Below are 27,807 nucleotides of genomic sequence, written 5' to 3' on the forward strand. Positions count from 1 at the left end.
CTGAGATACGACAAGGGCCCCACTACCTGCACTTTCCGGAAACAAGTGAAGACATTTTTTGTTCTGACGGGCTGGATAAATAGGTCTCTGCCACGGGTGACTGCTGGGTACTGTTTTTAAATATATTTGCTGTTATTTTCTATGTTGTTTTTAACTGTTAAGCTGTTTTTTTGCACCTTGAGAGAGGCGTATCTGTGTTAAAGACAGACAGATGTTAATTTTGAGGTTTATATGGGTGAAAACCCACACCTCTAAAACTCTTCACTTGCTTCTTGGAGGTGGTGGTGGTGGACTAGTCTTCCCATTTTACAGATGTGGGATTGAGGCTGAAAAAGTGAGTGACTTGATCAAAGCCAGCCAGCAAGACCAGGGACGAGAAGGAACAGGGACTCACCCGCAGCTCCCCCCAGATGTAGGGCCATATTGATTCATGCAATGCCCCTAAGAAGATAGCACCCCCTTCACTGCTCCCCCCCGCAACTGCCACAGGAAGGGGCACTAACAGTCCAGCCACCCCAAAAGTGCGGTAGGACCGCCAGCGCCACCCTCCCTTTGGGGGGCCTCCGAAGGCAGCCTCTCCTGGCGGCCTGCTCCATGTGGGGGAGGGCAAAGGCAGCACCTGCTGATGAGGGTTTCTGTGGCTTGGGCCAGCTGCTGCATCTGGGCGTACTCCTCGTCCGTCACGTACTCCATGGACTGCTGGGAGCTGAGGCGGGGCCGGGAGGCGGCTCGGTAGCCCTCCCCCTTCTGCTTGTCCTCCCACGACTTGAGGGTGCTCTCAAAGGCCTGTCGGGACATGTGTGGCTGTGAGCACCTCCTCCGGAAGAAGGAACAGCACCACAGCTGGGGGCCAAACTCCGCAGCCACATCCCACCCTGAGAACCCGCAAGCCCTGCACACAGACTACAGCACTTTTCTCCCATGGAGGCAAGGAAGTCTCCTCTGAAGGCTGGCAGATGGACTCTTGGGAGACCCCCACATGCCACTAGTGGCCAGCACCACTTCTGTCTGTCTTCATCAAAAAGTTCTGAACCTACTCAAATGATTTGTGCCAACTTGTGCAAGGCACCAGGAGAAAAGCCTATGAGGCACAGCCTAATTTTTCCTAAACTTATTGTGAGCCATGATATTCCCGTTTCCCATTCCTCTTTAGCATTCAGCCTCCTAATCATTCTGATCTCAGAGCAGCTCTGCCAGTGGCAGCCACAGATGCTGCAACATTTCTCCCAGCCAGACTCCCAGCCTGCAAACACACCACCCCCCTGGCAAACAATTTAGCTTCCTTGCTATTGAAGAAGTAAACAGGCTACATGTATCATGCCCCCTTGCACTCTTTTGCTGCCCACAGCAGGCTATTTGCTTCACCCTGTCTCTTGTCAGCATCTGAGCACGGTTCTTGTGCCGGATCATGATCATGCCAGGGGGCTGGATCCAAGCTTCTCCATCTACTTGCACAGGGACTCCCTCGTCACCCCGAATTGTGATCTTCACCATCCGGCACTGGTTGGCAGACACAAGTGGGGGGGGGGAGAGAAAGATGCAATGAAGGACACCCAGAAATCCAGCCCAGCATTTTCTTAACTCCAGGCAGGCAGGACCAAAACCTGCACTCACTTCTGGTGGGCAGATCATGGGAGGTTCAAGCCAGGTATGCTCACTGGCCAGGCAAAATTTGGGCACTGGCTTACCTGGGCAATGCGGTGATGCTGCAAGTTGATGACCCTTGACACAGCCATCTGGATGCTGCCAAAGACGGCAACCACCTCTAGCTTCTTGTCGTCAAATGAGGGAGCCCCAAAATTCTGGAAGGAAAAAGGGGTGTCAGAAGTGCTTCCAAGGGCTTCCTTAAATTCTACCTGTGTGGTCCCACCTCCACATTCAGAGATTTCCCACCTTAAAAAAAATATCCCCCAGTGATATCGGAGAAAGGTCCTTCTCACCTTTCCTTATAGGGAAGGGGGTCATAGTTCAGGGGCAGAGCATCTGCTTGGCATGCAGAAGGCCCCTGGCTCAATCCCCAGCATATCTCCTGCCCAAGACCCTGGACAGCTGCTGCTGCCAGTCAGTGTGGACAGCACTGAGCTGGGCAGGCCAGTCATCTGACTTAGCAAAAGGCAGCTTGCTGTGCTGCCTGCCCGCCCGTCACACAAATCAAGGGAGGGGCGCTATGTTGGGGAAAGGGAAGCCCCGTTCGCTGAGTAAGTGGTGGCAGGAAGGAAAAACGCGTGGGCAGCTTTGGCAAAAGGAAGCTCAGTGCCCTCTGACCCCCAAACTCACATTATCCTCCTTGGTGCCTCCCCAAAAGTTGATGCCGCCTGCGTAGCTGGGAATGTTGAGCACAGCAATGCCCTGCAGGCTGGGCAAGGAAATGGGCACTCCATCACACTAGAAGGAGGGAGAGGAAGCAGCCTGAGGGACTCTGTGGCAAGGACGTCCCTCTTCGGAACCCTCCAGAGGGAACGGCAAAGGCAGGGATGGGGTGGGGGCAGGCCCAGCTCAATGGGGGCAAGCCGCTCCTTACGTTTCAACGAAGCAGGCAGAGAGCTAGGATTGCTGCGGGAGTGGCTTTGCCAATGCCTGCTCTGAGGCTGGCGTTCCTACAAGATTGCCCCGCTTGCGCAGTGTCTGCAGAGACTGGGCAAGCGGTGCAGGGCTGCCTCCTCGGGTGATGCTGCCACTGCACCATTTCAGATAGACCTGGGTGTTCCCAGGCAACCCTCTCCTGCTGCACATCTGCCCTAAGGGTGCTCTTGCCTGCGGCTACCTCGAGCTGCACGCGCTGCTCCAGGTTCTTGTAGGTCCTCTGGAGAAGCTCCTTCGTCCCCAGAACTCCGTACCACATCATGTTCTTAGTGCGGCTGCTGCAAAAAGGAGCAAAGGGAAAGGCACTCCCGGCTTGTCTCCCTCCTCCCAGTGTGCCAGAGGTGCATTTCCACCCACCACATCTGAGTCACACAAGGCCGCATGCAGTGTGGCGGCTGCACCAAATATTTTATCTTGGAGTAGAGGATGAGTCTGTTGGCTGTAACACACTCCTGGACGGTCCTTCTGTGCACCAGCCAGGATTCTGCCCCTTCCACCATGGCAAAGCCTGATCATAATCTCTTCTTGAGGCTAGAACAATCAGCAGTCTCCTTCATGCCTTATTAGGACCTTTCCAGGGCAAGCAATTAAGGATAATTAAGTGGCACGATTAGGCTCTCTCCCAGAGCTCCTGGAGACTCCAGGTGCTTCGTTGCTCCTGTGTGCTGATTCCAGATCACTATCTAGGCCCAGCTCCTACTGTGATTGCCCGGGGTTTATAAGGCGTTGGAGCCTAATTTCCTTGCTCCCCAAGGCTACCAATGAGAAGCCTAACTATTGAGAGTTTGCAGAGTCCTTGAACAAAGGGCGCTGATGGAAGGCAGAAATGGAACTTCCACCCACAATTGTGAAAGAACGCACAAAGCTCCATTCAAAGGGCCGGCCCTGAAAGCACAGGCTTTACAGCAAGGTATTGCAGTTAAAAGCTGGAGGCTCGGCAGAGTAAGGAAAGGGCAGTAAGCTCAGTGGCAGAGCTTCTCCTCTGCATGCAGAATGTTTCATGTTCAATCCCAGGCATCTCCAGGTAGGGTGGGGAGACTCCCTTTTGAAACCCGCTGCCAGTCAGTGCAGATAGTTACACTGAGCTAGATGGCCTTCTGACTCTGCATCAGGCACCTGCCTATGCTCCAGTTTTGAGGAGAAGAGGCCAGAAACTCCATTTCTTTTCCTTCTTCGGAGCACCTGCACGGTGGGAGAAGGCTCCTTCCATTCCTCCCCATCTGTAAGGGCCTAGCCCCACTTGCAACTCAAGGGCTATGCAGTCAGAGGCTCCTTGGTCTGAAGGTCCAGGGCTTTTTCGTGTGTGGGTGACAGTACTCGCCGGGATGGAGAACCGGCACCTCTTTTTTTTGCTGCCCATTGCAGCCATTTTGTGCTGCCACCCATGGCACTTTTATCAAGATATGGGGACCTGCACTTCATTTTTTCACACATGCCATATGCACAGAACAGGCAAGAAGTGCAACAAAGACTCCTGGCATCCTGGGTCAGTGGAGATTTCACAGCACTCCAGAGGAAATGGTTGTGAAGGAGGGAAGATTCTTAATCAGTTTGCAAATGTGATGTGTGTGTACGTGTACATGTGCACATGCGTGTGGGAGGATGGGGTCACAACAAACTGGCTCAAAAGTTTGTTTTCCTGCTAGCATGACAGCGAAGACACCTGCCAGTGCATCTCTGTGCCACAAGCCGTGGTCCTCGGGTTTTTTGTGCAGGTGATGGGGAACTTTAACCTTACCTGCATTTCTTGGGATGCTCATCCCTTTTGTTGTTGAATTCTAGAGAGATCTTTGCATCCAGGCCGATGCCAAAATAATTATTCATAACACATCTTTCAGAGAATTGTCTGAAACCAGCAGATGGGAGAAAGGAAATAGTTCAGAAACGTCCAGTGAAGCAGAACCACCAAGATGCTCTCAGAATACAAAATGCCCGGCCCCTCTGACTTCACCCTCCTTCCAAGCATGACAAGAAGCTAGAAAATGGTTTGAGAAGACCTGTTCCAGGAGCGGGGGAATAGGGATTTTGGCTTGATGACAGCTAAAGGACATTCACATCTGATTGGCTGTGAATGATGTCACTTCCAGGTTTCTAAAAGCATTTCTAAAATTACACAGAGTCCTGGCTGCCTTTCCAGATCCATATTCATTCATCTCGCTGTGTGATGCCAATGGGACAAGCCAGGCTGGGCTTTTCAAGGTTGTTGGATCTGAGCGACTTTCTTCCTCAGCAGTGGGGAGCATCTGTTGAGAGACCCCAGCCAGAACAGAGAGCGGCCAGTCAGGGGCTCCCGACCATACTCCCTGCTGAGCTGACATCTCCCAAGACCCTCTCCGTCTCCCAAACACTCCTCGCCATTTCCCTCCATTTACACCAGTGAGAAGCAACCAGCGTTGGATATTTCAAGAAGCAAAAAGACAGAGTGGAGAAACAATCATGCTCTCTAAACACTAATAACCATATCCTACCTCAAAGAGACCCATTCTGGCCCCTCCATTGGTTTTTCTGGCTACCTCCTTAAAACTTACTTATCCCAGCCGGTTTTGAGTATCTGGTTAGTATGATTTAGGTTTTATCTGCTAGCATTGTAACTTGTTTTAGTTGTTTTTGTGCAGGTTTTGATTTTAATTCACACACACGCACACACATTCACATTGTCAGCTGTCTTGAGCGTTTATGAGATAGAGCGGCAGGGTAAACATTTGCTTTAAATCAGGGCGGGGAAACGTCTTCAGCCAAGGGCCACATGTCATTCTGGGCAACCTTCTGAGGGCCACATGCCAGTGGTGGGAGGTGATAGAGGCAAAAGTGGGTGGAGCAACTAATGTAACGGTTGCCTTTGTACAGTAAGCTACTTTTATTTTTTATGAATTATCAAGCTGACATACTGCCCTTCCTTACAAAGGAGGGCAGGGTTAGGGTTCGCTTTCTGCACACAATCACACCCCGCTCTCTACACTCCAGCCAAGCAACCAGGAGGCATTTCTGCAGTTCATGGACACGCTCCAGTCAGGCAATGACACTCAAGGATGTGGCGAGGCTAATGAGAGGTATCCTGGAGGGCCATTTGTGGCCCCTGAGGCCCGAGGTTCCCTGTTCCTGCTTGACATAAATACAATTACAGAAATCACCTTCCCAATGCCAGAAGCCTCCTGTGAGCCCGTTCAGAGTTCAGAGTTTAAGGGGAATTCCCTCCCCTTGAATATTAGGCAGGCACCATCTCTGCTATCTTTTCGGCGCCTTTTGAAGACTTTCCTCTTCAACAAGCCTTTTAAGTTGAGACCTATCCCAGTCTGCATCTCTGTTACAATTGCTTTTAATATGTTTTCTTTAATAATATGTTTTTAACCCTTTAAAAACATGTTTTTAACGCTGTTTTGTTTTAATGTAATTTAAGGTCTTTTTATGATTGGTTCCTGCTGGGAGGAAGGGTGGGATATGAATCAAATAATAAAATAAATAAATGCCAGAAGCCTCCTGTTCAGAGTCCTCCTCTTCACATCTACCTGTGTGGCTCTTCCAGGGTGTTAAAAGGGCTTCGCTGCCAGCCACCTGCCAAGTGCCAGCCTTGTGAAGAGCATCACCGCCTTCCCCATTTCCCAGTGGCCAAGGCCCAAGGCAGGAGCAGATCACCCCAGGAGAGGCCCCGATACCTGCCTGCGTGCACACACACATACTCACACAGCACCAGGGTCCTCCGTGAAGTAGACTGGGCTGAAGCTCTCGGGTCTGTCCAGGATGATGGAGGAGGTGGTGGAGATGACCGTGTCCCGGCGGGACTCTGGAGTCAGAAAAGAAGCCAGAGGGTTGCCAAGCCTCAAACCACCCAGCTGCAGCCCTCACCACAGCTCTGCCAGTGCCAGCAACACTCCTCAAAAGAGCATCTCAGGAGAGGTGCCGAGGGAAGGGCTGCCCCACTCACAGGGAGGCTTTCATCCAGAGCCTCAAGATCAAGCAAAAGCCTGCGTATGAAGGTGCTCCCTTCCTTAGCGAGTCTGTCCCGCAGACACAGACAGACTGACAGCTAGCACAAAACTCTGCTTACTCTGTGGTCACCAATCCCTCCAACCCCAGTCCCACCAGGCCCTCCAGCTGGCTGCCCAAGCCCCTGCCCCTTCCGCCCACCCCTCGCACCCAGAGCCACAGCACAGAGGGTCTTACTGAGCTTTTCTGTCTCCTTGCTGAAGTCCTCGTTGCTGTCCTTCTTGGTGCCCACCATGATGCTTCTATAGCTCTGAGTCTGCTTGTTCTGTTCGTCCACCGCTAGACCGAAGGAGGCAATGAAAGGAAGAACCATTTGTTTGGGGCTTTAAACACACAATCTGCCTTACAGTCACAACGGTTTTCCAAGCAACTGACATCATCCACAGATTTAAAGTAAAACTTGTAATACATACTACGAATGGCACAGAAGCAAGACACAGCACTGAACTCAGCTGTTGAAATCAACATCCAACATCCAACCAAGACTCCAGGGCGGCGGTAGCAGCTGCAGTTTCAGTACTAAAACCCTGGGCAAGTAACAAAGGTCTTTGTGCCATGGCCAAAGCTGATCTACCTGGGGAGGCCTCCCCAAGGAGAGCTCCCAGACTCAAGTGCCACAGAAAAGACGTTACCACTGCCAATGTATGCCTGCACTTTGTGGGCCTGTGCGCTGTACAAGAATGCAAAAAGAGCCCTGTGGCTGGATCAGGCCAAAGGGGGCCATATAGGCCAGTGCCCTCTTCTCCCAGTGGCCAACCAGATGCCCCAGGGGGAAGCCCGCAAGCAGGCCCTGAGCACAGCTGCAAGTCTCCCTCCTTGTGATTTCCAGCAACTGGCGCCCAGAGGCATACTGCTTCCAACAGTGAAGGGATAACAAAGGCATCATGGCTCACAGCCACTGAGCTGCTGCCAGTCAGAGCAGACAATAGGAGGCTGTCTAAAAGCAGTTCCTCTTTCACAAATTTCCCAGCGTCTGAGCAAGACTGAAGCCACAAAAGCCTGGTTTGTCACCTTTCTCAGCCTGTTCAATGATCTGCCGCAAGGCCTTCTTCAGGCTGTTGGCCCTCAGGATGAGCTGCTCCTTGGACTTGAAAATCCTGGGCACCAGGCTGGGGTGGAAGGTGCCCCCTTTGCTGCCATCCGTGGCTTCAGGGCTGGGCAAGGGTGCTGGGGAGGTGCCTTCGGGGACCACAACGGCCTGCGACTCCTCATTCAGCTCACGAACCAGGGAGTCCAGCTTCTTGCTCAGCATGGCGCACTGGAAGGCGAGAGATGTGAGAGATCTTCACTCCCACCTTCTCGCAAGACAGCACCAGCTTCTACGCTGCTGCAGCTGCAGATTCCAGGGCATAAAACTCCACTCTTGAGCCCCAAGGGGACTTTGCACCCACTCTGCCGTGCCTGCTCCGTGCACCCTGAGGAGCCAACTGTGCAATCAGTGGAGCTGCACCCACACTTGCCTTGCGGGCCATTGTGTCCGCTTCCTGCTTGTTGTCGGCTGCCCGCTCATACGCTTTGCCTACGTCAGCCACAAAGTTGTTCACCGTCCCACAGAGGAAGCTGCGAGGAAGGGAATGCTGAAGGCGCATCTTCCACACCACCTCCTTCAGGGCCCACAAAAACCAGCCCCTCTTTGCCCCCCACAGTAGTCAGGCCTGGAGAGCCACCTCCAGCTGTGGGAGAAACGAGGTGTGTGTGTGCACCAACCACATGCCACCAAGGCAGTCACAGAAATGCCAAAGGCTCCATTCGCCCCAAATATCCTGGGCTTAAAAAGGGTAGGCAGCAGTCCCCAACTATATATAGACTTTAAAAACCAAGCCTTTTATTTTAAATAAAATATTAGTTTACACGAAGCTTGTTTATATCACACATCGCTTTAGTGCATACATTTGATCATATGTTGTCGTTACCTCTTTCTGCAAATTGTTTTAAACTGCTGGAAGATACCCTCAGTCGATCTTAAAACATACATTCCCCCCTCCTCTTTTTCATTGGATCCATTATCTGAACAGAGATAGTCCAGGAGTGAAAAACAGTTGAGGTCACATCTGCCCAAACAAGGAGAAGAACGGGCAGACCACTCCATCGAGGGGACCCCACTGGGAACTTCTCACTGAAAAAGGAAGAGTTCAGCTACTCCTCCCCACACAGCCGGAACACAGGAGACTGGGGGAGTGGGGTGGTACTTCAGGTCTGCCCACGCATCAGCTGCTTGCAAAAGACCAGGGGTGGTGGAGACTGCAACTAAGCAGATTTGCATCCCTTTTTAACATACACAGTGCTTCAACAATCTTTACTGGGCCTAGATATGAATGAATGAATAAGTCACTAATATTCCCAATATAGAAATAAGAAACTGAGGCCAAGCAATATGCCCACCTGAGGAGCCCACAGCACAGTGGGAAGCAAATCCAGGCCTCTCTGACAAGGCCACAGACAGCCTGGGTATGCTGGAAGCCTTTCACCACACAGACAGACAGAGCTCCGGGAAGCGAGACCAGTGTAGTGGTTTGAGGGTCAGACTTGGACTCAGGAGAATCAAGTTCAGATCTCCACTCAGCCAGTGAAGCTCTCTCTCAGTGGGGAAATGTGAGCCAGGCATGATCTCTCAAACCAAGCTTACCCTACAGGGCTGTTGCAAGGACAAAAATGGGAGGAGGGGGAACCATTTATGCTACCTTGAGCTCCTTGGAGGAAAGCCCAGATACACATTTAATAAACAGACATAAATAAATAAAGGTGGGGTCTGAGTCCCCTCACTTACTTTGCCGAGGAAATCACCACCGAGTGCTTGTCAGACTCCAGAATCTTTGCCAAGTGTAATGCCACGGAGTCAGCATAGTGGGAAATCTGAGTCTGTGGAAGACGGCAAAGCTGGGGCACCTGAGCAGAAGGCAATGCCCCCCTCCCCTCCGGGGGGGGACTCTGTGGCTCCTGCTGGAGGACAGATGCTGAGGCAAGGGCTGCACCTCCTACATTCTCAGCTCAAAAAGCCCCCTCCTCATCCCAGGCACGGAAGAAGCTAGTGCAGAATCTATCAGTAGATCACTGGGCAATTTTCAGCAGAACGGGACAAGTTTCCCAACTGTTTATCAACAAAATAATTTTTCCCACCTACATTAAATGGCTGATGAAAAGAAGTAATCTATCCAGGTGTGGACTTGCATGTGAAAAGACTGCACCCAATTCAGTTCTGGTACAGGAAACAAACTCCCAGGCTCAGAATCTGCTCAGAGGCGCCCTGTTCACTCTAACTGTTTGGGGCTTTTTGCACCTGGCCTTGGTTATTGGATCTTGGGGCTCTAGTAAAAAACAAAAATGGATCCCAGAAGCCTGAAGTCTGCCTACCTCCACTGCAGCCTGCACGACTGCTCAGAGCAGACCCCGAAGGGACCCAGTGATATCCTAACCTGTATGCTGGAATCATCACCCTCCTCTTCTTTAATGGCTGGTGGGGACTGCTTGGGGGCCTCGTAGGTCAGAACGCTCCACCTGCAGAGAAGGCAGAGACATCAGGGGGACCCCTGCGCAGGTGACGGCACAAGGGAGCGGGGAGGGCAGCACAAAACAGCCACCTTGCCTCCTGCCCCTGGGAAAGCACCAACCTCTCCAAAGTGGCTCAAGCCCCAGTCACGGAGTGTCAGGCCTCCACCAGTGCTGGGACTGGGCTGCTTCTGCCATCTCCCCCCGCCTCCCCAATCCCTGGCAAAGCTCTTGCGTCAGCGTGGAAAGGGAGCCTCCTTCGCACATTTAAAGGGGCTGTGGATGTTCTTGACCTTTTAAACAAATGTATCTCAAGGAGCTGACGGCTACAAGTGTCTCCCCCCCTCCTCCCTCCCTCCCTCTCTCCCTGCACGAGGCTCCATTTCTTTGCCAGGCCATGGCTGCCAGGGACCTTTTGCCCTCCTGACCATTTGGGAGGTGGCTTCGACCTGGGCGCTTTTTACCTGTCCAGCATTTTGGTGGTGGCTCGTTCCAACTTCTCCAGGACCTGCAGCAGCTGTGTGTCGTCATCACAGAGGCTGCCCCAACCTAGGACCCGGGCCAAGTCGTTCCCGGTCCCCAGCGGAAGGACCCCAAGCTGACACTGGCACAAACAAGAGGGGGAGTCAGTGGGGGCGCAGTTGTAGGTAGACATCACCACACTCCAGACTCTGAGAAATACAATGCCACTGAGGTGCACAAAATTTAGCTGTCCAACCCTCACCCCTGCTCCTTTTGTGCCCATGCCCACCCCACAGCCAGGAGCCCCCTTCTGTCTGTCTGTCTGTCTCTCTCTCTCTCTCTCTCTCTCTCTCTCTCTCTCTCTCTCTCTCTCTCACACACACACACACACACACACAGTCAGCCCTCCAGATCTTCATTTTTGTTGAGAAGAAACACCAATTCAAAACTTAAGAGCCAAAGAACATCTGGCTGAGGCTCCTGCTGACCTGGTATCATGCATTACCGATCCCAGCCCTTTCTTCCTCCTCCCCCCTCCCGCAGGACACTCTCCATGAAAATCCAGGAGTCAGAATTATGCAGATGGGGGGGGGGCAATGCACTGAGCACGAAACCTAGACCTAGACATCTAGACTTTTGGATTCCTACACTGAGCAGGGGGTTGGACTCGCGGGCCTTATAGGCAGGCCCCTTCCAACTCTATGATTCTATGATCTCTGAGAAATATCCGCAATCTGTTTCAGCACAGAGTTCATACAGCCCTCGTCACAAGGAGTCTGAACTCTCTCACGCTCTCCTTGGAGATAAAGAGAGAGAGTGTGTGTGTGAGAGAGAGAGAAGGGAAAACCTTAGCAAAATGGAAGAAATATATCTCATTCCTATAACTTATTCAGATTACAGAATGGGTCTTCCTAACATGGAATTGACTATTTTATTTGCTAAATTTATATCCCGCCCTTCTTCCCAAAGGAACCCAGTGCAGCAAATACACAAACGATAAAATAATGAAAGCATGAAGACTGGGGAAAATATATCGACTTAAAAGGCTTGTTTGAAGAGGAAGGTCTTCAGCAGGCCGAAGACAACAGAACAGCACAGCCCCTGCCTAATATTTAACACCACACTATATTGTGTGGAATGGACCTCCTGGTAAGATGAGATGTGCAGGAAGCCCTCACCTGCAGAGCACAGCAATTGGGTATATAAGGGGAACAGGATTTGCCGTTCAGCATCTTGGGACCATCTCATCTTGTCTTTGCTAGCAAGAGCAGCATGTGCTGCGACTGCCCAATTGCTGCCATTGCCCAAACCAATGTAAAAATGGGGTGAAGCACAATCAGGGGGTGGGGGTGGCAGCGAAATAATGGATTTCCACCTGCTTGTGCAGTCCCAGCGAGTCAATTTCAGACAGCACCCAGCCCACACTGCCATCGCCCCCGCACACCAAGATCCGGAAAGTAGAGAACTTCTGAAAGAGACGCAGCCTGGCAGGAAGAGGAAAGGAAAGTGTTGGCATGGGCATCAGGCCAGCAAAGGCATCAGCAAATGTGCTGGACAGCTGCCTGCCTGTCTGCCTGGGCTCTGGTTCTTTCTTGGCTGCCCACCGAGCTGGTCATTTTCACCAAGTGGAGGAGCAGCCAGCTCCTGGCACAGTGGAGCCCACATGAGCGGGTCCCACAATGGCATGCAGTCAGTGCAGCTTGTCCTGCAGATCTGAACCGGTGAGGATAAGCCCACAGGACCAGAGCTGGCATCACCCAACTCTACAGAAGCTCCACCCAGTCTGGCATGAAAGACAGGCTGCTCTGTAGCCCAGTTCCACAGAGCGCTCTGGGCAACAGTGGCCAGGAGAGAGAATGCCGACCTGGGCTGCCACAGGAGACAGGAAGCTGCCATACGCTGAGTCAGACCATTGACACATCTAGTTCAGTATCGCCTACACAGACTGGCAGCAACAGCTCCCCAGGGTTCCAGGCAGGCAGTCCTGTCTGGAGGTGCTGCTGGGGACTGAACCTGGGCCCTTCTGCATGCCAAGCAGACGCTCAGCCATAGGACACGCCCCACTCAGCTGGGAAGAGGAGCTTGCAGGGAGCTTTGAAAGGGCACCTACCCCAAGTGTGGGCCCCCATTCATCAGGTCAAAGACTTGTGCCGGGTTGAGGAACTGCTTGAACTTGCGCAGGAATTTCACCCCCTGGTTGTCCCCGCTCTTGGAGTTGACGAAGGCCAGCAAAGGGCTGGAGCAGGATGAAGGGCACGTGGCCTTCCAGAAGCCTGCCACAACAGGAGGAAGACCCCAGTCCGTCAGCAGCAGGGCAGGCCACCAGCCACCTTCACAGCCACTCCTCCAGCTCATTCCCCAAGAGTGCCAGAACGGCCCGGTTGCTGGCCCAGAGCTTGCCAATGTTGGAGATGGGGCAATTCTCCAGCCTACGCAAATTGGGCGTGTGTGCACAGCGGAGTCACCTGAGGCAGGTGAAGAGCTGCAAGCCAGTCCTGGCTGAGAACAGACCCTTTTACACAAACAAGAACAGCAAAAACCTCCCCTGCAGGCTGTTTGGAAACTGCTCCAAACCCTCTCACTAGAAATCCTCTCACAAGCCACAAAAAAACAAGGCCAACCATCTGAGAAGCCACAAAGGGAGTGCAGTCAGCAGGCACTTTAAAAGAAATTAGATTAGGAGCAAAATGCATGCATGGAGCAAGGTGGCGCCACAATGGTGGATCAATAACTGGCTGAGCGTCTCTGCCAGCCTCAGGATCTGTGGCTGTGCCCGGAGCCAGTTGGCAGGGTTTGCAATGCCAGAGCAGAACAAACAGCCCCCCTGGGCAGGCCCCCTTGTCCACTCTCAGACCCTTCCTGCTACTATGGGATCGCCCTCACCACCAGCCCCAGATCGCTTAGCGCCCTCCCTCCCAACCCCGTCAAGTCTCTCTGTTCAAATCGAACTTCAGACTTTGAAATTCAAAACAGAAATTATCTTAACGGCAGGTAGCCTGCCTTTCGCAGCTGCCTGGGGATGTCTCTCCACAATGCCCCCCACCACCTAGAACAGCGTTTCTTAATCTTGTTTGGGTCACAGACCCTTTGAGAATCTGATGAAAGCTGTGGACCCCCATAAATAAATAAATAAAATTAATTTTATTGCATTGGAAATTGATTTTTGTGTGTGTGTGCCTGGTTCACTGACCCCCTTAAGCCTCTGGGTGCATGGACTACAGGTTAAGAACCCCTGCCCTGGAGGAAACAGCAAAATCACTAACAAATAAGCAGAGCCAGGTCTCTGAGCGAAGAGAGAACAGGTGGGGGCTCCATCATGTTGAGCAGCCAAAAACTCCAAGCCAGAGCCAGGCCGGGTCCCTTGGGCATGAGGGAACAGGGCCACGGCCTGGGAAAGACACCCCCATGGCCCCTCCCCAGGAGAAAGTGCCTAAAAGACTAGCCTGGCAGCAATTCAGCAGAGTGCTGAGTGGCACTGAAGCTGCGCTGGGCAGCCGAGTCAAACATTCAGTCCAACTCCCTCCATCTCCCAGAGCTTTTTGTGGGAGCCCCACATTTGGGGGGGGGCAGCAAGTGTCTCTGTGATGTCCCTGTATTTTAATATCTGTAAATATGGTAAGTGCGGGTTTATTAAGTGATATATGGTAAGTGACTGAGTAAGAGGGGGGAGTACATGGGCTAGAATGCTGGAGAATGTTGGATGATGATTGGCTGAGTGTTTGAATGGCTGAAGGTATAAATGAGAGGATGACAGTTGAGTTCTGGGGGAGTTGTTGGAGAGGAGTGATTGGCAGAGTTCTGAGGGAGGCTTGGATTGTATTTGGCTGATATTTAGGCAAATTATATAAGACCAGAAACATAAAGAGTGACACTGTATGAAACCATACGCTTGTTAAATCTACCTTACATAATCTTGTTATTTCCTGGTGTTTATAAATAAATATTTTATTGGTTTACCCAAAGCCTGATCCTTGGCTGGGGTTGATACAGACCAGAAGGGTGGGCAGGGTAATTACCAAAGGCTGGAGAGAAACAGTATCAAATGGCGGCAGTGGTGAAGAGAGAAATATTGTAACATCGTCAAGCATATGTAGGGCAACCCAGGGCTGTATACTTTAGAGACAAAGTACAGGGGGGTTGTGGACGGCAAGGGCACTCAGACACATAGTAACAAGAAGCCAGAAGGAGACTAAAGGCGAAGTCTCAGGCAGTATTGTTTACAGGAAGTGGCTGGTAGTGCTGCCTAGCAGTGGGATCTTGTGAGATCTGTGCTAGAGCGTGTGAGAGAACAAATAAAAACCAAGATCCTGACAGGTGGTGGCCCTGGTGGGAGTATCACAGGTAGAGCCAGCTGTGGGATCATCACAATCTCCATCACTGCTGAACAGATAGCGCCCCCCCAGAGAGAATGGCAGTGCCCAGAGAAGCATCACAAGATAGCCAGGGGTTGGGGGGGCAGAGGAAGCGAAGGTAGCTCTCCCCCCTCTCCACTGCTTACGGTGAAGCTCTCAAGGGCCTTTCAAAACTGGAGCAGCAGCAAGTTAAGGAAAACGACGGAGTCCCCGGTCCATGTGCCCTGTGCGACCCTTCCTGGGTCTGCCTGGGCCCCCCTCCCTCCCCCTCTGCCAGCCTCCCCTACTTACCATCTGAGTCAATACTGTTGAGGGCGGTGGGGGGGATGATGGAGACCTTGTACTGCCCCAGGGGGCACTTCTTGCCCAACTGCTCCTTGCAGGCACTGTGGACCTGGGCAGGATGCAGGGAGAGGGAAGGAAGGAAATAAATAGACAGTCCTCCCAGAGGCAGCAGGATTTGGCAGGGGAGTGGGGGCTACTCAGTGCCACCCACCGCATTGACAACAACCCTGCCAGGGAGCTCGTGCAAGATGCAACTTCTAGAGACGAGACAGGGGAGGGACTTTGCCCCCCTGGAGCCAGCCCAGGCACTAAAAACATGCACCCCCCTGGCCTGATTAGAACATATTGCAAGACACAACGCAGGCAAAAAGGCTCCTTTCTGTTGGCAGGTGGAGAGTGCAGATCTTGCAGCCACACAAGCCTCTGTGGCAGGCAGAAAAAGCACACAGCCAAAATGGTCTTAAGTCACTTGTAACAAACCCTGGTAATATAGAAAGCTGCCTTAAGCCAAGCCAGGCCATGGGGCCATCTATTTCACTACGCCTACACTGACAGGCAGCAGCTCTCCCGGATTTCAGACCAGAGTTTCTACCGGCCCTGTCTGAAGACGCCAGGGATTGAACCTGGGACCTTCTGCATGCAAAGCACATGCTCTGCCACTCAGCTACGGCAGCCCTTCCAAACTGCCACTGTCAAAGCTCTGTAAATGGCCCGTTGTGAGCCACACAAACGCTTTCATCCCCTGCAGCCTCCCTCCCACCCTCTGCGCAGCACTGAGTTCCCAGTCATTTCCCCTTTTGCCAGAGGAAGACTTCCTGGCACGCTTGCCTAGTCTAAGCTAGGCCAATCAAAGGCTGTTTCCCCTACTTTATGGCCTCCCACATCCCTGCTGTCTACGGAGCGAAGGTGCAGAAAACTGGACCAGGTCTTCTAAACGTGCAGCAATAGACCTACCTACTGCAAGGGGAACATTTCTTTCTGGAAGCTACAGCACACCCACTTGCCTCAAAAGTGCCTTTTCTCTCCTCCCATGTGCTTGGCAAAGCCTCCTGTGCGGCCCCCTATCTCGTGCTCCCCCTATTCATTCATTCATTCATTCATTCAGCTGCAGCCTCAGTTGTCCTTCCCTCTCAGCATAAAGGGAACAGGAAAGCGAAACGTTCCTGTTCTCTTCCATACGGCTTGGAAGTCACTCATGTGCATTTGCTGAATCCACTTTTTCTTTTTTAAAAGTGAGCTACTGGCACCCAAGTGCCCTCCCTCCCTACATCCTTCAGCACATGCTCCAATCAAGCTACTATTAATCTGGATACAGTCTAGAGCACAGACAAGAACCAGCAGACCTCCAGGTTTTGTTGGACTCCCAAGTCCCAGCCAGCAAGGCTAGTGGTCAAAGGATGCTGGGAGCTGGAGTCCAGAAAGATCTGGAGGGCCACAGGCTCCCCATCCATGGCCTACAGTTTCTGTGGGAGATACCCAAGATTCCGCTCCTGTAATGGCTGCAGGAGGGAGACTTGGAGAAAGGCGAGAGGGAGGGAATAGAGGGAGAGATGGAGGAGCTCTTACAATTGCTTTGCACCAAAGGCAGCGCCAGTCCTGCAGCCTCCGCACGCTCCCGCACGTCTTGTCACACACGGCACAGCGGGCACTGACGGGCAGGTTCCCCTCTAGCCACTGATGAGGCATGGCCACCTGCAAAGAGAAGGGAGAGAGCATGTGGGAGCTGTGCACCTGCAGGTCCGGCCATCTCCTTTGCAGAAGGCCTCAGGGAGGTGCAACAGGGGCACAGTGGCCCAGCGGCCACTGCAAGGCAGCAATTGCCTTTGCTGCCCCCAAAGCACCCAGACTCCAGCAGCGATGCAGATACAATGCAGGAAGGAGGCTGTGAGGAAGCATTCTCTGCATTACCCCATCTTCATCCTCAATGATTTCATTTCCGATGGAGGCCAGCGTGGTCCACTTGCAGTTGTTGGTGGCTCTCACAGCACAGCGCTTGTGGGCTTTGAACTTGCACACTGGGGGCGGGACACACACAGAGCAGTTGATGACAGCATGATAGAAAACAAGAATATATTAACAGCAGCAGTCCTGATGGGAGGAATGATCCTGCACCAAGGGTGGGCTCCTAAGCAGTCACGTTTGCAAGGCAAAGGGCTTGACCTTCTGCTGTGGACACCTTCCCACTGATGCTAGAGGCAGGACAGAAAGCAAGGGGAGGGATGGGGGGGAAGACAAGATCAGCCCCAAATTCCCCCCTTTTCTCACCCCACTGCTCTACAGTCTAATCTTGGGATAACCCTTCCATTTCCTACACCTGTCTAACCAAAGGAAAAAGTTAACAGGCAAGAGACAAGAGGATATTTTCAGCTGAGTGTCCCCTTTTGCAGAACACTCTCCCCAGTGATGCCCGCCTGGCACCTTTACTGACATATTTTTAGGGCCAGGCTTTTGACAGGCTATGATGATGTTGATTGCTATTACCTATGCTGCTGGAGCTTTTTGCTCCTGTTATAAGGGGTCGTTTTGTGTACTTTTTATGAATTACATGTGCTTTTGTGTAAATGTGGGTTTTTTAATGATGTATTTTTACTTATACTCTTCATAGGTTGAAAGTTCTTGGAGGCCTTTTAAATGTAACAAGCAACTAACAAGTGATGATGATGATGATGGCCAGTTACCTTCGCAGGAGAGGCCATGGGAGGTGACGCCAGAGAGGGCTTCCCGGCAGACGTTGCAGAAGGTGGGCCGGGCATGGGAGCAGGCGTACCAGTTGTGCATGCCGGAAAAGTGTTCCATGTTGAACTGGGAGGCCTGAAATGCCACAGGAGACCAGGGGGCGTTGACAAGGGAGATGATGCGAAAGGACAGAGCCCTGCACTACAAGGATTTCTCTCCCCTGGAGGGACAAAGGACCTGAGTCCAAGCTGTTTCTGATTAAAGGACCCTCCCCTTCTCTCTGCTAGAGATGCAGCTTCACCTCTGTGGTCAGCAACGAGGCTCGACGCAGGACCAATTAGAGAAAAGTGCACCTTCCAAAGCGGGCTGCCGGAATGCCCTGTTGCCCTAGCAAAAGCTCCCTGCATGCTCCACTCTTGCCCCTGGATTAGCAACTGGGGAAAGAGGCTGCTGGTGCCCCCTAGGGACCAGATGTGGCCACAAGACCCCCAGCCTATACTATGGAAGGCTGCATCAAACATTAATCGCATGGGAGTGCAAAGCCCAGGAGTCATCATAAGAGTAAAACCAGCCAGTGCAACAGCAAACTCTTTCCTCCTCCAAATATGCTTCCCCCCCAGTTCTTTGGCACCCCCTCGAGGCCCAGCACTACTCCCACCCCCCACCCCACCCCAGGGGCATCTCTCACACTGTCACCTCATTGATTTCCCATTTCTGGACAGACTTCAGGGCACCAATCCAGTCTTCCATCTCCTTCCGGTTCTCTGCACACAGGATGAGTTTTCGGAATGGGGTGATCACCTAAGAGGAGGACAATCAGAAGAGCCCTACTTGATCAGACCAATAGGCCAAAATCCATTTCCCACAGTGGCCAATCAGATGCCTCTGGAAAGCCCATGAGCAGGGTGCGACAGCAGTAGCTCTCCCTTGTTCTTTGTCCCCAGCAACATGTATTTAGAGGTAGATTGCCTGTGGTCCTGGAGGCTCCATATAGCCACGGTCAGCATCTCCTCCCCCATGATTAATCTGTTTTAAAGCCACTTAAGCTCTTGCCCCTCATCACATCCTGCACACTAAATTCCATAACATAATTACGCACCATGCAAAGGAGGACGCCAAATCCTGAGTCTCCCATCAATGGTTTTCACTGGGTGGCCACAGACGCTAATATTATGAGAATCTGGGGTGGGGAGACACCTGTCTGGCCACTCTCTTTGCATCATGCATTATTTTACGTTCGTAGGAAGCCACCTTATACGAGGTCAGACTGTTTCCCCATCTAGGCCAGTCTTGTCTACTCTGACAGGCAGCAGCTCTCGAGCAGAGACGGGTCTTTCCCCATCACCTGCTACCAGAAGTCCTTTCTAAATGGAGATGTTTCCAGGGATTGAACCTGGGACCTTTGGCACGCATGCGCTCTGCCACAGAGTTATAGGACCGCTCCCAATATTGCCTCCTTAGTCTTGTACAGCCTTCCTCCAATGTCTAGAGGGCACCGGGCTGGCGAAGGCTGGTCTAGTACATCCTTGCCCAAGCCAGCAGGACTGAAGGAGGCAAAGAGAGACTTCCAGGAATGCTGAGCCAAAGCCTGCTATTAAAAAGCCTTAGGCACCCTCATGAGCAAAGCAGCCAATTCCTGGTGGGAGACAAACCGTAAAGCTGTTGTTGATGTTCTTGGTGCTGGTTTCAGCTACGCTGGCATCCGACAAGTCCACTTCGTCAAAGATGAGTGACTGGAGAAACAAAGAGCGGCACGTCAGAGGCAAGAACTGGCCTGCCGGTCCTTCCATCCCCACCACAAGGAGTACCTTCCGCCCTCGCTTCCAGTCAACCCAGCCCTTTTAAAACAGTCTCAGAATGCCTGTCCTGAATCAGAACATTGCACAGATCAAGCAAATGGGTGAACGTAGGAAGATGCCTCAGACCATACACTGGCTGGCAGCGGCTCTCTGGGGCTTCAAGCAGGGGACATCTACAGCCCTACTTGGGACTTTCTGCCTGCAAAGCAGATGCTCTGCCCAGGAGCGACGGCCCTTACTCATCCAAATGCAATCTAGTACCAACTACACAGGTTTGGGGGAGCAGATTTCTCCGTATCTTTAGTATAGATTTCACCTACTCTAGAAGAGTTTGTTTTTTTTAAAAAGGCAGAGCCTGTGGCTGTAGCACCCTGAGGTGACAGCACGATCGAGGTCCCTGCGTCGCTCCTTAGATGAATACCTGGAAACAGAGGAAGCGCCTTCTGCAAGGCACACCAACTGGCCATCTAGTTCAGTGATGTCTGCCCTACACAAACTGGCAGGGGCTCCCAAGGGTTCCAGCCCTCCCTGGAGATGCCAGTGGGGACTGAACCTGGGACCCTCTGCACACAAGGCAGAGGCTCTGCCACTGCGCAATGACCCTTTCCCTCCTCGCCCCCTAAGTCAGGTTGTCGGAGTTCAACAGAGGGCGGCCCCCAAGTGCTCAGAAGAGAAGCTCAGCAGGAGTTTCTTCATCCACCGCTGCAGGAAATCTTGGGAACCATTCTCTCTGAAAGGCAGAGGAGCCTTTCTCCTAAGTGGAACTTGGCATTCTACCAAGATCCTTTCCGTGCCCAAAGGCCACTCACCTTGGAGTCCTTGGCGTAGTACAGGGTCCGTCCTCGCAGCTTGAAGTACCTCCTTTTCCACCGCTGGAAGGAGCTCGTCTGCTTCAGCAGCAGCCCCTCCTTCACGCTCTTCTGCAGGCAGATCAAGAAAAAACTCAGCTCCTTTGCATCGGAGCCTTCCAGGGAAGGGCACGCACAGCCCCCCTCCCAAGCCCACCACTCTAACCAACATTGTCTGGATGCGTCCCCAAGGACTGGGCTGAATCACAGTCCTCTTCTATACCACTTTTTTTAGGGGAGGCCTAATTTTTTTCCAATAATTGATGGCGTTTTTGTTTCAGAACAGTAAGATTCATTTCTAATGCAAAGTTAAGAACTATACCTTTTATCAACCATGCATTGGTAGATCCTGCTGGGTACAAGACTAGTGCAATCTGGTTAGGAATAACTGAAAGCTTAATAATAGCTAGATTCTTCATAAAGAGGCAGTAGATTGTTCTGATGAGAAGATCAATCCCTGTTTTGAACATAATTGTGTGGGATGCTTTTACTGGGACAGGGGGACAACTTGAAAAGCGGCATAAACACAGACAAAATTAAAAATAATCCAAGTGTGAGTTCACATTTTAAAAAATGTGGGAGTGCACGCCCTCTACAAGCAACCCAGGCCCAACATGCCACTGCCGTCTGGTCACTTGCTGCTCACATACAACACCAGCCAGCCTCTGTTGTCTGCACAGAGACAATTTCCTGCCCCCTGCCACTAGCACTGGGACCCCTTGCCTGTTAGGCTCAAATCTCCCCCATACTATACTAACCTGCTACCCTCCAGATACTTTGCACTGCCACTCCCATCAGCCCCAGCTAGCGTGGCTGTACAATCCGTGCTGGCTGGGGTTGGTGGGCAAAATCACCAGGTTGGCACACAGGAGTATAGTGGCAAATTCAGAAGTGCAGGGTCCCTTCACGTTAGTCACAGCCACACAGAGACCCTTATTTTGCTGCTGGGTTGAGAATACTTGTTCATGCCTTCTCCCACAACAACAGATATCCCTAGGAACCAATAAGCATGAAAGGGGAGTGTTAGCTGCTAAGAGCCTTCTCAATGGCTGACTCACCTCCTTTCACTCTGATTGGCTCCAATAAAAGGAAGCATGTCAGAAGACTCTTCTTAGCAGCTAACACATTTCCCTTTCATGCTGATTTGTCTCATAGGATGCTGGAGACATAGGGACCCTGCCCCCCAAAAGTAAAAGGTCTAAGACACCCCCCCCAAGATCCTGGACAACTACACCCCTGCCTGTACAGTATCAGGTCCTGCTGCCTCCCTGCAGTTCATCCCTTGGCGAGTCCAAGCAGCAGAAACAACAGGCCACAAGGCACGGCTGATCAGCAGACTTTTGTTTCCCCTGGTGCTGCCGCTCACACTGCCACCACCTCCCTCAGACTGCTGCATGAGCTTCTGGATGCTTTGAAGACTGCAGTGAGACTTGGACCTTTAGACCAGGCAGGGGATGTTCCAAGCAAAGGTGGACAAAGGTGGCTTTTTTTTATTGGAAAGACAACTGCCACAAGCACACACAGCAATTATTTTAAAATAAATAAATAAATAACCCACCAAAATCACACACAGAGAGCATTAACCAGAAAAACCTGATCCTTCAGAAGGTGGAAGGATCCTAGAGGATCCTCCAAGCTGCCCTAAAGGAGGATCAATTAACCCACCAGGCACACTTGACCAGGAAGGTGTTTGCCACACACGCTGCTGATATGAGGGTGACCTTGGAGGTGGGAGTGAGGGTGTTGGTGGCCTTTTTGCAAGCCTCTCCTCCACCCCCCCACCCCTCTCTAAGCCCGAGGGCTCTATTGGGATAACAACACTGACCAAGTTTACGAGGCTGTTTTGAGGATTACATGTGCAAGGGCCTCTGGAAGTGTAATCCTACATGTCTCCTAAGCCCCACTGAGCCCAATGGCACCTACTTCCTGGTAAGTACACCAGGACTGCAGTAATAAATGCAGACTTGAATCTAAGGCCAGCCCTGCAGCAGCAGCTGGATCAGGCCACCAAAGGGGCCCACCCAGTCCACCCACAAGGAAAAAGGAAAGAGGTGCACCTACATCATGTGAAGTTTGGCACCCAGAGTCCCATTTACCTCCGCATTCGCCGCCTTCTGAGACCGGAGAACCGGAGTCCCAGTGCCTGCGAGAGAGGGCTGGGCTCCTGCTAGGCACACCAGCGATATGCCCAGGTGCTCTTTGCTCAGTTCAGGGATGAGTTTGCAAAGGATTACTCCTTGTTTGCCAAACACGAGCTGCTCCTTGAACTCTCCGCCACCCCACCTGTTGCCTGCAGTATCCGACTGGTATTTAAATCAGATGCAAATCACAATCCTATTCCAGCCGTGTCTTTCCCAGGTAACCAGGACCAATAATTACCAATGAATGATAAAATACATATTGAACCAGGATCAACTCAGCAGGCTGTGTAGAAAAAGGACTGGGGGGGCAGGGGGGGCAGGAGGGGAGAGCATACGGCCCAGCAGGCTTTAACTTGCAAGGATGCCACTAGACGTCAGATCACTTTATAGGACCAATGTTAATGTACTGCCTTCAAGTCGATTCCGACTTATGGTGACCCTATGAATAGGGTTTTCATGAGGCTGAGAGGCAGTGACTGGCCCAAGGTCACCCAGTGAGCTTCATGGCTATGTGGGGTTTCAAAACCTGGTCTCCCAGGTCGTAGTCCAACACATTAACCACTACACCACACTGGCTCTCCAGTCACTCCAATTTGTGCGCTGCATCGCATTATGGACTCCAGAGAAGCCTACGAACTAGCGATGCCCCCAAAAGGAAATTAGGGAAGAACAAAAGGGAAGAGCCCTGCTGTGTCAGACTGAGGTGGGCCACCTGTTTGGCACCCCCTCCCCACCAATCAACTGTTACTCAGAGGCATACTGCTTCTCCACACAGAGACATGGGCATCTGCAGGATTTTTTTTCTGGGGTGGGGGCAAAGTAATATACTGAAAGTGGGGGAGCAGGCTGGTTTCTGACACACACAACACACGAATAGTGCCTGGACATTTTGCTTCATATTTCTCAGTTTCTACAAATGTTAGAAACATGCACTTTTAAAAAGAGAGAGACCGAAAGAGCTGGCAATCTGGAGATTAGGGATTATCACGGGGGGGGGGGACTGCCACACACCCCCGTGGATGCAGGGAGCCTGTGTTTGGCAGTCACGCTGACAGACCTCTCACACTCTGGAGATCTGCTTGATCTGCTCTTAAAGCTGTCCATTCCAGTGGACAGTGCTGAATGCCGCAAGTTAACTATTCATTGCATTTGTTAATTATTCTTCACGTGAGGAAGTGCTTCTTTTGACCAGCAGATTCATTATCATGTATGGAAGCCCCTTGTAAAACTCCAGGAAGTCTCTCTCTCTCACACATACATGTATCAACAGAGATAAGAGCAGACATAAGAACTGGACCAGGCCCAAAGAGGCCCATCTAGTCCAGTGGCCTGGCCTCACAATGGCCTGCCAGATGCCCCAATAGGAAGCCCAAAAGTAGTGCCTGAGCACAAGAGTAGCCCTCTCCCTCCTTGGGATGCCCAGCCCTGGTGTTCAGGGGCCCTCTGCCTCTGACAGCGGAGGGAGAGCAGAGCCACTGCGGCTAGTAGCCGTTGATAGCCTCCTCCTCCTCCATGAATTTGTCTAAAGCCACACAAATTGATGGCCGCCACTACTTCATAGGGAAGTGGCTCTCTGGCTTGCCTGGACCAGCAACCTGTCTCCATCGTGGGACTTTCACGAAGCATGATGGTGCCCAGGCCAGACCTGACCAGGCCGAGCGCCAGCATGTGGTACAGCTGGGCAAATGCTGGGGCCCCGGGGGCCCACACGCAGCTGACACCAGCACCCCTTCCATTCTTGTTCCATTAAGGGCCCAGCACCGGGAGCAGAAGCCCTGGGCTGAGCAGCTGCAGCCACAGCCACCATGGCCTCCCACAGCGCCTCTGGGCTCTGCCCTCAACTGCACATCTCTGCAATGCTGCACCAGGGCCCAGAGGCTCTGGCGGTGGAAATAGATGGCAATGGCTGCAGCAACCTGCACTGATACCAGGAAGAGTAGCGCAGGACACAGGAAGCCGCTTATACGGAGTTAGGCTCACTGGTCTACCTAGCTCAGGACTGTCTACAGTCTACACGGACTGGCAGCAGCTCTCCAAGGTTCCAGGCAGGGAGTCTCTCCCCGCCCTACCAGGAGATGCCACTGGGGATTGAACCGGGGACCTTCTGCATGCCAGGCAGGTGCTCTGCCCCTGAGCTACAACAGCCCTTCCCCACCAGGCACCTGAATCTCACCCCTTAGAGATACAATTCCCAGAGTGGTTGAACCATCAGTCCCTCTTCCCAGGAAACTCTGGAAACTGCAGCTCTGCGCGGGGAATAGGGATCTCTGCACAACTCTCAGCCCCCTTTTACAAACTAGAGTTCCTGGGATTCTTTGGGGGAAGTCATAGCTGGGGTGGGGGAAGGGAAAATTCAGGGGGGGAAACAGGGGGGGATCATTTCCCCCCTGAATTTTTGCAGTCTTTTTCCAGGCCTTCACATTTCCAAAACCGTATAATACTGCTTTTAATGTAGGGTGCAGATGGGGCCCTCAAGTCAGCTCTGCCTGTGACAGAGAGGAGGACTAAGACCCAAATGGACCACCCCTGAAGTGCGGTGGATACCCTAGACTTTCTAAAAAACACTGAGACCAGCTGTACTGGAATGGCGATACGTCCAAATGAACAATTCTGATGAAAAAGAAGCTTAATGCAGATGCCCACTCCTGCCCCACCGGGCGGAAGGCTGAGGCTTCTCTCCCTCGCTCCCGGCCTCTGCCTTGTTTGGCTCACTCAGGCAGCAGCTCACCCACCTCTCCCGTTCGGGCCGCCAGAGACCTGAGAAGGAAGTAAATCTGACTTGTGCAGAGAGAGGCCAAAGGAAGAGGGTGCCACTCAAGGGGACTTGTCTCCTTTCAAAGGCCTTAATGCAGCCTCCCCCAACCTGGTGCCCTCCAGATGTTTTGGACTGCAATTCCCATCAGCCTCAGGCCAGGACGGCCACATGATGCTGGGGCTGATGGGAGTTGTCATCCAGGGCATCTGGAGGGAGCCAAGTTGGGGGAAGTCTGCCTTAACAGCTGTGCACACAGCATGCACATCCACCTGTCTCTGGGGAGCATCCCATGATCCTGGCCTGCCTACCATCAGATGCAAGCAGAGCCCCTTTATGGCCCATAAACTTACTAAAGCATTCCTCACCTTCAGAATGCTGCGGCCATTGAGCGAAGGTTATACCGATGCGGAGCCGCCAATGCACCGGACAGGCGTCTCTGCACCTGCGCACCTGCAGGCGGCCCTCTAGAGCACTACGCCCGCCCGTGTCTAGGAGAGCAGCAGGAAGAGGGGCAAGCCCAGGCTACCCAGACGGCATCCTCAAGTCACGGCAGCCTCCCACAAACCAAGCACAGGCTAGAAAAAACGCAGCCTGCCCTGCCCAGCGCGTTCCTTCGTTGCGCCCTTCGGCAAGGAACCTCCAAGGGAGAAGATTTGCTTTCACGCGGCTTTAAGAGCTTGCCTGCTCTCAGGTACAGACTTAAACACCTTAAAGGGCTTAAAGTGCAAACAAGCACCTCGGTGCGAGGAAGGGCGAGGGCTGCCCACGAGCACACACACCCCACGCGCTCTCCGGCCCTGCTGGCCTCGCCCGCCCAGCCCGGCCCCCCACCGTTCGAGGGGGGGGGACCAGCGCCCCTAGCACGGAGCGCGGCCAGCCAATGGGAGGCTCGCATGCAAATGACTCGCGCCTACCTTGCCCGCCGGGCTGCAGGTAGACGGAGGGGGAAGTCGCGGCCGGCGGAGGACCAGACAGGGCGGGCGAGGAATGCAGGCCGCGCGCGAAGCCCGGGGAAATTGCACCCGCTGCCTGCCGTTGGTCATTTCCACACGAAACGCAGCAGAAAGGAAGAGCACGCACCTCCGAAAGGCCGCACCCAGGCTGTGCCAGCAGGTCGCTGTCTGGACCACCGCCGGCGTTTGGGGCTTTGTCGTGTGTCCCGCGTCCGTTCCTGTCGAACAGGGTCCCGTGCAAAGCCAGCTTCCTCGCCGGGCAAAAACACGAGGAGGACGAAAAGTCCCCGTGGCTTTCTGCCCGCGTCGGGGCGGGCGCTTCAGCTGCGCCACTAGCCCCCCCGGCCCCGGCCCGCGGGGAGAGGGGCTGCGCAGCCCTGTCTAATCCCATTCCCATCTCCTCGGAGATTGAACACCTTCACACGTGCGCTGCGCCGGCCGCGGGGCCAAAACACGCGACAGCTCCTCCGTCGGGCCCTTGGGCCGCAGACGGAAATGGGAGAGGAGAACGCTGAGAAGAGGGAGGAAGAGCCCCCCCCCCCGCACGCCCCACAGGGAGCACTGGCGCCCTCCCGAGGCTTTGCGGGGCAGCAGCGGCCGGTGGGGAGGCGCTGCCCGCAACAAAACACAGCGGCCCACCAGAGGCAGGGCAGCGCTCTCGTGAAGGAAGCTCTTCCACACATTACCTTTGTCCAGAGGTCTACCGTTAAAAAATTAAACAAAAACTAAAAATGTAATGTGTAAATGAGACATTATCCTCCAGGTACTGGTAGCCCAGACCTGGGCCCTGCCCTGCCCTGCCCTGCCCCCTTTGCAGCCACATCACGTGTGAATGAAGCCCGCCGCTGACTCCGTCCTTCCTGTTCCTCCTTGAGGGCAGATCAGGCCATCCTCCTCACCCAGGCTGAGCCCCACTTCCTTCCTGCTGGGGGGTGGGGGTGAGTGTGTGCGAAAGAGAGAGAGAGAACCCTGGCTGGTCATTCACCTGAGCAAAAGTGACTCAGGCTCTCCATCCAGCCTCTTCAGGGCCAAGCAGGGTGTAACTGAGCCCCCAGCAGGAGCCAGCAGAAGTCCATCTCCTGCCCACCACTCTAGCTTTGCCCTTTACCAGGTGGAAAACTACATGTGTGGTTGTTGCATCTTCCTTTCAAAACCTGAGAAGCCACCACGGTTCATTTTCAACAAGCCCATTTGGCTGCTGACTGCCAGTTACAAAACCCTTGGGCAGGCTGTGGTGGCATGGGCGCAGCCTGGCATGACATCCCACACAGGCAAGCAGCTGCCTGCTCTGACTTTCCTAGAAGCTCCTGCCACTGCTCTTGCCAAAGAACAGGCCTGAATCCTTTTCATTTGGGGTTGGTGAGACTATGGGGTGGTGTGGGCAATTAATCCAGAAGCGGAGATGGAGACGGGTCTGAGCGCCTGGCCGCCTGATTTTAATTGTCTGGCCTGTATTTGTTTCTGAACTGCCTTCTTCTCCAAG

At 52.9% G+C, this 27,807-nt stretch overlaps 1 protein-coding gene across 4 annotated transcripts in view; it reads right to left on the reverse strand.

Moving 5' to 3' along the window:
* Positions 1 to 27,104, reverse strand: part of LOC133371532 (diacylglycerol kinase delta-like) — a 36,552-nt gene extending 9,448 nt beyond the window's left edge. Inside the window, exons 1-23 of one of the 4 annotated variants that reach the window (XM_061599076.1) lie at positions 26,452 to 27,104; positions 20,437 to 20,547; positions 19,481 to 19,561; positions 18,525 to 18,629; positions 17,831 to 17,963; positions 17,061 to 17,167; positions 16,719 to 16,844; positions 15,159 to 15,261; positions 12,626 to 12,788; positions 11,891 to 11,999; positions 10,518 to 10,657; positions 9,981 to 10,062; positions 9,335 to 9,426; positions 8,028 to 8,127; positions 7,579 to 7,825; positions 6,745 to 6,846; positions 6,265 to 6,364; positions 4,322 to 4,429; positions 2,765 to 2,861; positions 2,278 to 2,385; positions 1,689 to 1,802; positions 1,366 to 1,500; positions 620 to 786 (exon numbers count right to left, since the gene is read on the reverse strand). In XM_061599076.1, the coding sequence (XP_061455060.1) occupies positions 620 to 786; positions 1,366 to 1,500; positions 1,689 to 1,802; positions 2,278 to 2,385; positions 2,765 to 2,861; positions 4,322 to 4,429; positions 6,265 to 6,364; positions 6,745 to 6,846; positions 7,579 to 7,825; positions 8,028 to 8,127; positions 9,335 to 9,426; positions 9,981 to 10,062; positions 10,518 to 10,657; positions 11,891 to 11,999; positions 12,626 to 12,788; positions 15,159 to 15,261; positions 16,719 to 16,844; positions 17,061 to 17,167; positions 17,831 to 17,963; positions 18,525 to 18,629; positions 19,481 to 19,561; positions 20,437 to 20,547; positions 26,452 to 26,721 (2,900 nt within the window). In that variant the 5' untranslated portion in view covers positions 26,722 to 27,104. Of the gene's footprint in view, positions 1 to 619; positions 787 to 1,365; positions 1,501 to 1,688; positions 1,803 to 2,277; positions 2,386 to 2,764; positions 2,862 to 4,321; positions 4,430 to 6,264; positions 6,365 to 6,744; positions 6,847 to 7,578; positions 7,826 to 8,027; positions 8,128 to 9,334; positions 9,427 to 9,980; positions 10,063 to 10,517; positions 10,658 to 11,890; positions 12,000 to 12,625; positions 12,789 to 15,158; positions 15,262 to 16,718; positions 16,845 to 17,060; positions 17,168 to 17,830; positions 17,964 to 18,524; positions 18,630 to 19,480; positions 19,562 to 20,436; positions 20,548 to 22,571; positions 22,645 to 26,451 lie in introns of those variants that run through there. The other 3 variants (XM_061599075.1, XM_061599074.1, XM_061599077.1) reach the window with 3 other exon arrangements.
* Between the last annotated feature and the right edge of the window lie 703 nt (positions 27,105 to 27,807).

This window comes from Rhineura floridana, chromosome 16, assembly GCF_030035675.1.
Source record: "Rhineura floridana isolate rRhiFlo1 chromosome 16, rRhiFlo1.hap2, whole genome shotgun sequence".
Classification (NCBI taxonomy): domain Eukaryota; kingdom Metazoa; phylum Chordata; class Lepidosauria; order Squamata; family Rhineuridae; genus Rhineura; species Rhineura floridana.